General features: G+C 39.7%; 1 protein-coding gene across 5 annotated transcripts in view; it reads left to right on the top strand.

The window, feature by feature from the left end:
* The window catches only part of LOC126868181 (insulin-like peptide receptor), a 115,679-nt gene that overhangs the window by 79,723 nt on the left and 23,751 nt on the right, over positions 1-12,205 (top strand). For 4 of the 5 annotated variants that reach the window (XR_007690542.1, XM_050623386.1, XM_050623387.1 and 1 more), the window contains 2 exons: positions 7,213-7,387; positions 9,079-9,325. Coding sequence is in view for 4 of the 5 variants with exons in the window: in XM_050623386.1 (XP_050479343.1) it covers positions 7,213-7,387; positions 9,079-9,325 (422 nt within the window). In the remaining variant the exon portion in view is untranslated. Of the gene's footprint in view, positions 1-5,056; positions 5,266-7,212; positions 7,388-9,078; positions 9,326-12,205 lie in introns of those variants that run through there. The other variant, XM_050623389.1, reaches the window with a different exon arrangement.

Below are 12,205 nucleotides of genomic sequence, written 5' to 3'. Positions count from 1 at the left end.
GACGGAAATCGGTATCACACTGTTTAATCAAACCTAAGGTCGTTGAAATTTCTGGATAGTTTAGTTGGAGTCAAATTCGAATCCATGCAAACGTCTTCACCGACGCGATTTCACGATGTACAATCGATATCGACTGGACGTAGACGCGGCGATAAGATATGCATTTCGAGTGGTTCTGAACGGCAATCGTTTGGAAGGAAAAGCTGATGTTCCAGATCGGAAAGTAACGCCCTGAGAAAAGCAGCTTTCCATCCTCTGGGATTCACATCGGTCTTACGTTACAGTTATATTTATCTTCCTTGCTTTGTCTCCATTTATACGTGTCTCCGTTTATTTATAGGTGCGCTGTAACTATTTTTTCTGTTTATAATTTACAAAATTCACATTATTCTCAGCGATCGATAAGCTTAGAGCTAAAATTGTAGAAATCGTTGCTAAATTTGCCGAGTCACGCGCCAAATCTTTCCATCGAGCTTATCTCCGATCAGACGGAGCGTCGATATTTCAAACGCGTTTTAACGATTTACTATTTCGAGACTTGCCGCGGCTTTTAAGCCGTGTCCACAAGTATTGCATTATACCGACGTTTCGCGTCGTTTCAGCATAGCTGCTAGCTTCTTTAAAGATCAGGTGACACACTGGTATACTATATCCGGAAGTCTCGAACAGTAGTTACAACTCGAGCCATGTAAGCGTAAAATTCTTGTGTTTTGACATGTTTGGCGAGGTCAAAGTCTTGCGAGTTGGTTCGATACAGTCGACAGGAATATTTATCGTAGGAAGTTATCGATTTTACCTTTTTATATAGCGTTGACATATCGACATTCATAAATATTCATAATTTTGATAATTGATTCATATCATCGATCCTACAGTATATAGTTAACGTAAACTACGATACGAAATGTCGACACGAACTAACATAGATCGTATAGAATACGTGTGATCGATCATATTAGCGTCATTGTATATTTAACGTAAACTTGAGTGTTGTATGGCCGGAGGGAGAAGTCGAAACCACTTGCTAGAGTTACAGTAGTAAATTGCAATAATTTAATCGTTTAATTAATCGAGTTGCCCTCGACCTTTGAAACCTAGTCTACGTGAATCTTGTCGAAACCATTTAAGGTAAACTAAATGAATAGTTCCAGGATGTCTGCTCAGAATCCGACTGTGATTTGTAAGATCAAACAGATATTCGTTTATAATTAAAAATATTACGTTAATATAATAAATAAGGACGCACAATACTTTGTATAGTAAATAAAATAATGCTTCCGATCGATAACAAGCTGTGGTGGTTCAATTCTCGAGACTAAACTCCAAACTAAAATTTTCAATTGCAACTTTAACGTTTCAAACCATCGTCGCACGTCTCTGAAATTTTTCCCAACCCTCGCCTTTTCTCCTTCGAGAGCGATCGAAGTAGCGTGCAAACGCGTTTACCTGGTCGATTCGCGATAACTCGGTGACTTTTCGTTGGACGCGGCCAGAATTCGATTCCTCGCGAAACGCGACACCGTGAACGCGAGAAAACGACGAAAGGAAAAATCGCGCGAAGGAAGCGCGTTGGCTCGAGTTCGCCGGTAATAGCTTAGGTTACCCACGATTAAAGATTTCAGCTGTTCGCCAACCAAGGAATCGCGTTACGCGTAGTTCGCGCGAGTCGCTAATTCCTCAGCCACACGAGCACCGATCGGCTCGATCGGCGTCGTTAAACGCCTCCGCGTTGTTCCTCTGTTCATCGAAAATTGTATGTACGTACATGCCAAAAATCGTACGATCACGCTCTTATAACACGTAATTTGTGAAAATCGCAAAGGTATAACCGCTTAAAATTCGCATTGTCGATATTTTGTATATCTTTGTACATTGCGCGGATTCTTTTCATATTTTCATTGGCTTGACGCTTTCACGGTCGGTGAGATCAACGTGGTGTCAAGTGCAAATGAAATGTTAATGTCCGGTGACGTCACCTTAGTGTCTTGAACTTGAAACATGTTGGCAAAAAGCTCTCCGGTTACTGGTTAAAGTTACTGAGAAATTTACACTGTCGGCAAAGCGTTAAACGCGGTCCAGTTGTTAACCTCTGCTGCGTTCCTTCCGTCATTTTCGACCCGAATGTAGCTATTCCTTGCGCGTTAAAAAATATCCCAAGTTTGAGAAAACGTACGATAAAAGCGTCGGAGTGCATGATTTCAATCCTACGTCAAATATTATTCTTAGAGATTAAAAATATTGTTGGTTGGTTGAAACGAGAGCAAGAGTGAAATGTAAAGATCAAAGTCCGGACGTACGTCCGAACTATTGTAGAACCGCACAGAGGACATTTGATAGAAGAGAAGCGTGTTGATAGTTGGGAGCCAGAAAACTGGCGCTTGCTCCGTTATCAATCGGTCGACTCGTCGTTGGACGATATGCTGGTTGGCGCGTGCCACGCGGATTCAGAGCTGATTCATTACGGACATTCGATCAACCACGGTAGCCGAATATGTTTACTCGCTGGCGGCTATCTCGAAAAAACGAAGGTCGACGTTTGGTTTATTTGGTATCTCTTAAACGTTGAAGCCCGCATCGATAGCCATCGATATCCTTTCAAAAGCCTTCCTACATCATTCGACTATCCTATTTCTCCGTTTTAATTTCTAGAATTGTGAAATTATAGCACAGCAATTTATAACCGGCAATTAACCCCTTATCCTACAACTACGGGCATAGCCCGTAGTACGGTGATCGGGCCAAACGTAAATATTACGGGCATAGCCCGTAGTACGATGATCGGGCCAAATATAATATATAATATAATGTACAAATAGCTTGTTTGCGTTTTCGGCCCAAAATTCTCGAACGTAAATCGTAGGTTAAGGGGTTAACAGCAACTAAAAATTGTCGAAGCAGTGGGAAGACGTGTATTTACAGCGGTTGTATTATTAAAAAATCAAAAATACTTGTGGTGTACATATAACACGTATAATGCCGTAAATCTCCAATCAGTGACTTATGCTACAAATAATCGCCTGGTGACGAATAGGCCCGGTGGGCGTGTGCGTGGGCATCGGTGACATCGAGGCACGTCCGATTCGATTTTCGTCGACGATTCGTTCGAGAAAAACTGCCGCTTCGAACCGATGCTCCCAGTGCGCTTGTCTGTCGTGTCTCAAGAGTCTCGAATGTTTCGAACGTAACGATGATTCCCGAGCGCGGTGTAACTCGAAAATCGGACAACGTGACGCGATACGGAAGAAACGACTGAGATTCCAAAGGTAGGAAGGCATCGTTGTTTGACCCGGCGGAGATCAGCCAATCTCACGAGACTCGAACGATCCGCTATTCTCTTTGGGCAAACAGATCAAAGCGTTTCGAATGCTATCGAACGAGCGAGCGCTGGATTGTTCGGGCTATCGTTCAGCTCGAACTAAGTTGTGTAAATAGAACGCTATCGCTCAAATATAAATAAAGTGAGTTGTTGTTTTGCAAAGCACGGTAGATACGGAAAATTAGAATAAATATTACGGGAAGTATACCACAGATCGAAGGCACGAAATGAAATTTTATAATTTGTAAAAAGAAAGAGTTTATCGTAATGCTATAAAATTCTTCAATTTCAAACTGTACAAAATTGTAGATGGAAATAAATATATACAGGGTGGTTGGTAACTGGTGGTACAAGCGGAAAGGGGGTGATTCTACGCGAAAAAAGAAGTCGAAAATATGGAGTAAAAATTTTTCGTTTGAGGCTTTGTTTTCGAGAAAATCGACTTTGAACTTTCGCTCGGTACGCGTGCGGTACGTTATAACGGATCTCACTGTAGATCGTTGTCTCGCTGGAAAAATTAAAAAAAAGAAAAAAAAATTTTTATTCTATATTTTCGACTTCTTTTTTCGCGTAGAATCACCCCCTTTTCGCTTGTACCACCAGTTACCAACCACCCTGTATATATAGAGAGGTATAATAAATAACGAACAAAATTTTGCACAAATACGTGGATTTTCTTCTCGTAATCAGAATGTGAATTCGATAGAATCCAATAATGTGAGTTGATTGAAAAGAAATTACAAATGGAATGTTGCAATTAACCCAACGTTGGCGTTCAACGGATTAAGAAAGTACAGTGCTGTCTGTTTAAATGAGGCATACTTGCTTAACCTTTACGTTGCAAGATCCCTGTACACTGTAATAGTAGCCAGTTATAAAGCAAGACAGCGACCGCGGAAAGATATAAATTGATTTTCTTTTCATCTTTGGATAATTGAACATTTTAATTTTTTAGCTGTAACAGTTGTTTCTCAATATAATATAATATATATCACAATAAGGAAGGACCAAGCTTTTTACGACCTTGATTCTACTTTTTGCACTTACAGTTATCGTAACTCCGCTCTAACAATGGAACGCTTTGCCAGAAAGATTCAGTGACCCCGTAGACGACTAAGAATACCAAAGAACTTAAGAAGGAACGAGCCATAGATTAACGCATTGTTGATATATGACGAGTAAGCTGGCGAATTCACGCACAAACGTTGTCGCAGGTGGCACGCATTAATTTTTTGCACAAAATAGCCGGCGGTGCGACTTAAAATAAAGAAACCTTTGTATAAATTAGTCGGTGGTACGCCGCAAAATAAAATGAAATTTTTGCATAAATTCGCCGGTGGTACGCCACGAAATAAAATACAATTTTTGCATAATCTACAGCCGGTGTTACGCTGCAGAATAAAATCAAATTTTTGCATAAAATAGCCACTGATATATCTGAAAATGAAATAAAATTTTGCATAAAATAGTCGGTAGTGCGTCTCAAAATAAAATATAAATTTCGCGTAAGCTAGGCCGGCGGTAGGTCGCAAAATGAAATATACATTTTTTGCATAGTAGTAGCCGATCGACGATGTGTTAAAAATCGAAGATTTAGATATAGGTTGTATCGTTGATGGCGGTGTTGTGGCGATGAAATCAGGCGAGGCGAAGCGACACAGCGGCCGCGTGCCTAGATCAACTCGCGCGCGCTCTCATGTTTATCCCAATGTCAGCCGTCGCGAGTATTTTTAGCGCAACCCGTTACAGTTGACCGCGACGAGTCGACGCTTCGTCACGGTTCTTCCAGCAACGATACGTAGCGTCGCGTCGCGTTGCGTCGCGTCGCGTAGCGTCATGTCGCGTCGTGGCCACACGTCTGCATACACGTGAACCGACACGCTACTTTGCCACGCGACCCAGTATTGACTCCTTGTTATTCCATTAGCTCGATTCAGAACATTCTTATGGTGCGTATCTAGATCGAGCATACGAATGCTCACTCTTTCTCCGTTTTAGTATAATTTGGTAAAATGAAAGTACGAACGAGCGTTCGTTCTCCGCTTAGCGACTGCTTACCGAATCGGAAATCAAACATCCGAATGTTGGAGCAAAAATGCCCCAAAAACGCTTGTTCGACTCCTTTTTAGGGACTCGGTCCACCTTCTACGAAAGTTCACTCACGTTCACCGCGAAGGCGTAGAGAATAAACAGACGATTAACAAATTCTATTTGTCTTATAATAGAATATTTAAAGGTACGTTATCTGCTCTTTAAAGCGCTATAAATACGTATAGAGTGGCTTTTAAACCGTCGAGTAATAATTAGAAAATAAAGTTGAATTTGGTATAAATTCCCTATTTATAATAAATGCTGGATATTGTAATATTTGTATCGTAATTATTTATTTTATCGTGAAACTGGATTGAGATTGAACCTGGTTTTACATAGTTTGCGAACACGAAACAAAACTATTATAAAACTAAACTTGCACGTAACTACGATAGCATAAAGGCGTATTCTTTGATTATCCCTCCTCTTTATCTCGTGATACTTCACCTTTATAAAAACATTCTTCCTGTTACACTTCAATCACGCGTTCATTTATTCCGCCGTTTATTACCTATTTATTCCTTCTCGTTCGTACTTATTATTTCCCAATAATTGCATTCTTCTTGTCTTCCCTTTCCCTCTCTGTTTGTGTTTTTCCTCTTTTTTCCATGCTCGCCATCGTACGAGAATCCGTATCCTCTGAAACGCACGAATCGTTGAAACTAAGATTTCATACTTCGAGTCCATCTTCTCTCCTTATCACCAAGTCTCGTTTCGATCGATCACCGATACCATTCGTAAGCTAAGCTTCGATCGATATCGCATTTTCGATTACTGTGATCGATATCACGAAGAAAGAGCAGATTAGCGGGTACGCTGAAGCAAACCGAAAAGAAAGATTTCAGTTTGTTATCGCCAGCTATACTTGGAGTGATTCACTGAATAATTTGAATAACTTTGGCGTTCAAGTTGGTCCGGTTTGCCGGATCGTAGAGAAAAAGACTGAGAGAAGGGGAGGCAACGGATATCAACGATCTAGTCAGGTTGCTCGACCTTGCCTCCGGAGGCGAGTTTCGTTTCCCTCTCTGGTCGAGATTTAATGAATCGTAATCGGTGCAGTTGCCACGGCTCAGGGTCGCCGGTGTTCTTCGTCACCCTTTCCTCGATCGTCGGTCGGCTTAGTGTTTTCTGTCTTGATCCAAGGGAACAAAGAAGAATCGGTGGACGCTTCGAAAACGAAATGGAATATTTCTCTACGCAGCTGGCGAATTCACGTCGAATTTCATCAGAATGTAGAGAAAACTGTACAGTGGCTAGAAAAAACATTCGCGAGTTTTTATCAGGCGCTACATTTCATTCTTATAAAATGAAATTTTTATAGTTATTAATATCCTTGGATCTGATTAATCTGTACGAACGCAACCACGTGCATATACTTTGTCGCAGCCGTTGTATCGTCGATTTGGATACGCCGAAGATACGCTCGTCGAGTCTGCAAACGAGCCGAGTGTTTAAAAGATGCAAAATGTTGTCTAAAAATATCCACTCTGTAACTGATATCTTATTTTGTTATTAATGTCATATATTGAAATACACTGTCCAAGTTAATAACCGAAATTCGACGGAAACGTCTAAAACCACTTTGCTCTTTCGTTCTTAAAGTCGGTAGATTAGATACGTGTGATTGAAGCTTCGCTCTACGAACGCAATTCCAAGAAACAACGAAGATAACAGCGATCACAGTACAAGCTAAAATTCCCTATTACGATGCAAAGAAGCTGTAATGTCTATTTCGATCGACCCTTCCACGATAATTCTCTCTTCGTCGTATCTGATCGAATCACGTACATCTTTTTCTGTTGCAGTGTGCCAAAGCATAGACATAAGAAACAGCGTGCGTTATTTCTCAAGACTGAAGGGATGCCGACTAGTCGAAGGCTTCGTACAAATTTTGCTGATCGACAACGCCGAGCCGTCGGAGTATGCCAATATCTCTTTCCCGGAACTGAAAGAGATCACCGGATACCTGCTTCTCTATAGGTAATCGTTGGTAGTACACTTTCAAATAAACGTTAGGTGGAAAAAATATAACGACTGTCTGCTGGGGTATTACGCATCCTCAATTTGTCGAACGATTTAAATTCTCTGTCGTTATTACCGAGTCGAGTAATTTAGATTAGTTTGCTCATTCACGTTTTCTTTGGGGAGCACGTCATGCAGAGTGAGAAACGACATTTCTACGAGATTTTCCATCTGCAAAAGTATTACGAAACGATAAGAGTGGTTTCTGAAATTCAAGTAATAAAATAAATCGTAGATTAAAAGGAATCGATACGACGGGTTTAGTTTTATCGATTTCCTGATCTTTCTGCCATTTATCGACTAAAAAGAAGTATTTTAATATGAAATACTCGAGGAAGATGGAATAATCTAATATGTAGATAGAACTAGCGATATTAATGTTTTCTAAATGTTGGAGACGGCGAGGAAAAGACGTATTTGATTGCAAAATCAAGCAAAAAAGATAGTTTGACATGGAATCGGTCGATAACGTATTATCAAGAACAGAGGTAAAAGATATGAAATGTTCATTTTTATCGGTTTGTTACTTTTTAATATCGCTCGGAGGCTAACATAGTTGGAAAGGAAATAATTTGTTAGATTCGATTCGAAGATACGTCTTGTAGAATTAATTGCAATCGTTTCTGAAATGTTCGATAAGGTGCAAAATTATGTACATATTTAATCTCACGGTGGAATAAAAAGACGATCTATGCAAATTTCAATTAACATAGAACGGATTACTATGGAAATGACTAAAAATTGCTTATCACGTTCCTTCTTGCACGTGATCCTCGCATTGAATTTTAAAACTTTGCTTCTACGACAGAGGAAAATACGACATACCGTGCCTCTCTTCAACGTCTTTTAAGTCGAATCGAACGCACAAAAATTTTTCCTTCCACAAAAGTAACGCTCTTTCACTCTGTTCTTTACACTCGTAAGGGACAAAAAAAAAAAGAAAAAACTTTCCATGAACCGTACGAGATGGTCGAACGACGAGTCATTGGCAAATACACAAAGGAATTAAGTGACAGAGCCAACGGGAGCGTCGCGTCGCTGCAAAGTAGAAAACCGGCGCGGTTTATCTGTCTCTACGACTTCCTCTATCGTCGAGGGCCACTAAACTTCGTTGTACGTTGTTATTATCTCGCCGGTTCCTTCTTCAGCTTCCTCCTTCCTCGTTGGTTGCCCCTTTCTGGCCACTTTTTGCACAAGCATCGAAAAGTACCGTAAACGGCCAGAACATCGGCAGGTATAAGTTTGTATCGAGACTTTTATACTTTCTATGAAACGTTCGAGAGTGGGACAAAGGTCGTGCAACGAGGTAGACGCGAAGCAGCAAAATAACTGTGGAAAATATTTCACGTTTCGAAGAAATTTATAATCTTAAAGAAGAAAACGCCTGTGAATAATAGTATTAATATCGCGAAGGATAATATTTCTTCGAATATCTGCGAAATATATTTTTGCGAGTAGGGAAGAGAGAAAGGAACGGTCGATGAATTCCAGTGTACGATAACTAGATTGCGGATGTTCATGCGTTTACGAGAAATTTAAATGTGCGAAGATATACAGGAGGCGCGTAATACGAATATAATAAATGTAAAATACATTCGCATCTGTCTTTTCTTCTCTCTTACCTCTATTCTTTTGTGTACATGCTATAGGGTAAAAGGGCTGCGAAGTATCGGTCGCCTGTTCCCAAACCTGACCGTGATTCGAGGCCATTCTCTGTTTATAAATTACGCCCTTGTCGCGTTCGAGATGATGAACCTGCAGGAGATCGGGCTGCATAGTCTAACTACCATCGTGAGGGGTTCCGTTCGTTTCGAGAAGAATCCCGCGCTTTGTTACGTGGACACTATCGACTGGGACCTGATTGCTAAGGCTGGCAAAGGAGAACACGTGATCGCGGTAAGTTATCAAATCAAATAATTGTCAAATCTCATAGAAAGTTCTTGTAGAGATCAAAGATTGTTACGCGATTATTAAAATTTGTTATACGCGACGTTTTACGATTTCGCAATATCCTACGATCGTTTAGGAAATAATTTTTTTTTTTTAAAGAAGAAGCTACTAATAGGAGTTGATCGAGTTTTTCGCGATACTTCGAATTTTCCATTCACTTCGGACATGCGGATTTCATCGGCGGCAGAGAAATTCATTTAATCGGCCATTGACTAAAATTTCGTTGAAGTAAATGGAACACCGGAACTCCATCGTACTTGAAAGACGCGATCGCAAAAGTGTTGATTAATGCGCACTGTGTGAGAGGAATTCGCTGCATAGATGGAAAGCGTACAATTCAGACACCGAAATTCCATCTTCTATGGCAAGAAATCGCAATAGCGAGTAACGGCGGCGCCTTCTGGCATGTGGGCCAAGTCTTGGCGGAAATTTGACGATCCTGTGGAGAGTAGCAGGAGCATTATCCGGACGTGATGCAACCAACCGTTTCCTTGGCATCCCTCGACATCGGTATAACAATTCTATTGCCCGCTAATAAATAGCCGTCAAAATGAAACGTTATTTAACATCTTCGCATGTCGTTGACTTTGAAAATCACGCTCGTTCGTTTCGTATCGTCTAGCGCGACGCTTCTTGACGCTTTTTCCACTCGCGATTCCGGGCAAACTTTTTTTGCCAATAATTTTACGCAAGCCCAACTATATACGCGAAAAGGCACACGAGAGAAATATTTATTTGTTTATGTTTGATATAACAGATCGACATACGGGGCAGAAAAGCCAAAAATAAAGAAGAGATGAAAAGAAATAGAAAATGCAGAAACAAAGAGAAAGACTAAAAATAGATACGAAGGAGCAATGAGAAAAGTTATATTATGACACTGGCATAGAAAACGCTCGGGAGAATGTCGAGAAGGATACTGTACATTGACCGAGAAGATGCGATGTGGCAAGAGGATTCCTGCGATTGACCATACGCGATTTATGCAATTACATTGTAACAATCGTAGAATGTGCGATGTTGTTGCGTATGAAACAACAGGTGACTTCTGAAGCTACTTCGTGGTACATTGAGGAATAGCAGCTGCATGATATCCGGACAGTCGACAATCGCCTTTAACTATTTTACTAATAAAGATCGTATCAGATATTATCCTTCTCTTGCTCGGTATCGGAAGATATAAACTATCAACGATACTGACGTAACTGTGAAAATCAAACGTCATCGAACGTTGCTATATTTGGTAGTCAGCCTTAAAAATTTCTATTGAACTCTCGACATTATGGCTGCAAGACGTACAATACGGAGATCATGTTATACCATCGTATCCTAAAATTGGTTTGACAAGGTGACAGTACGATGTTCTATGAGCGTTTGTATTTTTAAGAGACTTGCAGGATCCGTGAATAAGTCCTAAAGAATCAAGACGAAGTTATAAATCAAGATTGGCTGAGAAAATAATACTTGGATCTTTCACATTATCAAGCGTGGATAATGGCGTACGATTTATGAAACAATTAAACGCTAGGTTATTTCTCCAATGATTAAAACGCACAATACGACACTCGGATAAGTTGAGAGATAATTTATTAGCTAAACGCCAGTTACGTAGGCGATCGAGATCGACCTGAATCAACTGGATAGAGTCTGACAAACATCTATTCTGTTAAAGATCCCGAGATCGTTAGATATTTTCATCGTTAGATGTATATCATTAACCCTTTGCATTGCGAATTTTATTTCAATTTCGTTACCAGTAGCTCCCAACGCTTTCAAGTGTTTTATTTGAAATTTACTTTAACTAAAATATAAGACAATTATAAATAAAGGAAGGAATAATTACAAAAATAAATAAAGGAAGAAAGGAATTCACTTAAATGCCAGTTTTATTCGCACTGTCGTTGTATTTTTTAATTTTTAAGTGTATGATATATCTTGAAACAATCTCCAGGATGCAATCCTGGTTTTCTTTCGCACGTTTTCACAAAAAGCCTGGTTTTCTTTCACAAAGAAAGGCGGGATTGAAAGAATGTCGAGTGTGACTCGACAAAGGAGCTTCTGAGATAAAAACTGATGAAGATAGGAGTGCAAAGAGTTAATAAATAAAATAAAAGGCGATAGATCCAAACGAGGGTCCTGAGGAACTCTGGATGTACTTTGAATTTCTCTAAAATAGATATTCGCCAAGTTGATAATTTGGATTTTGTCAGATAAAGAATAAGTAGAGTACGGAATAATTTATGAAGTCGATAGCTTTGTTAAAGTCAGTGTATACGTCATCAACTTGGAAGCCCTTCTCAATGCAATTCACTAGGTAACGATGGTACTCAATCAGATTAGTTAAAGTGGATCGGCCAGTAACAAAACCGCGTTGCTCGTTAATTATTACATCTTTGTAAATAAACGATAGCTCTTTGGTTATTAAGTCTTGAAGAATCTTCGTCGTTCTGTATATAGTTGGAGCTATAATCAGAGAAGTTTAATTTTAAACGATTCTCAGTTATATTTACAATTTTATCACCAAAGCTAAATTTACATTTTGCTGAGATAAATCTGCTGTCTTGTCGTTACATAAGCAATTTAATCTCGGCTGAATATTTGATATAAGTGACAGAACATCTCGATCGTTTTTCGTAGACGCGTAGTCTAAAATCTGACAAGTACGTTTAAGAGATTTTTAGAAATTGTCGGTAATTCTATCCTAGTTCCAAGCAAAAGTTTATTTTTTAGAGGGTCGATGTTTTGTATCTATGTCGACTGATAACTGGACGAATTCTTTTTTATCGTTTGTTGACGAATGACTGACATTTTTCATCTCACTGGTGT

Source organism: Bombus huntii, chromosome 8, assembly GCF_024542735.1.
Source record: "Bombus huntii isolate Logan2020A chromosome 8, iyBomHunt1.1, whole genome shotgun sequence".
NCBI lineage: Eukaryota > Metazoa > Arthropoda > Insecta > Hymenoptera > Apidae > Bombus > Bombus huntii.
Note: the sequence above shows the minus strand (reverse complement) of the source record. Positions and strands in the feature narration are given on the sequence as shown.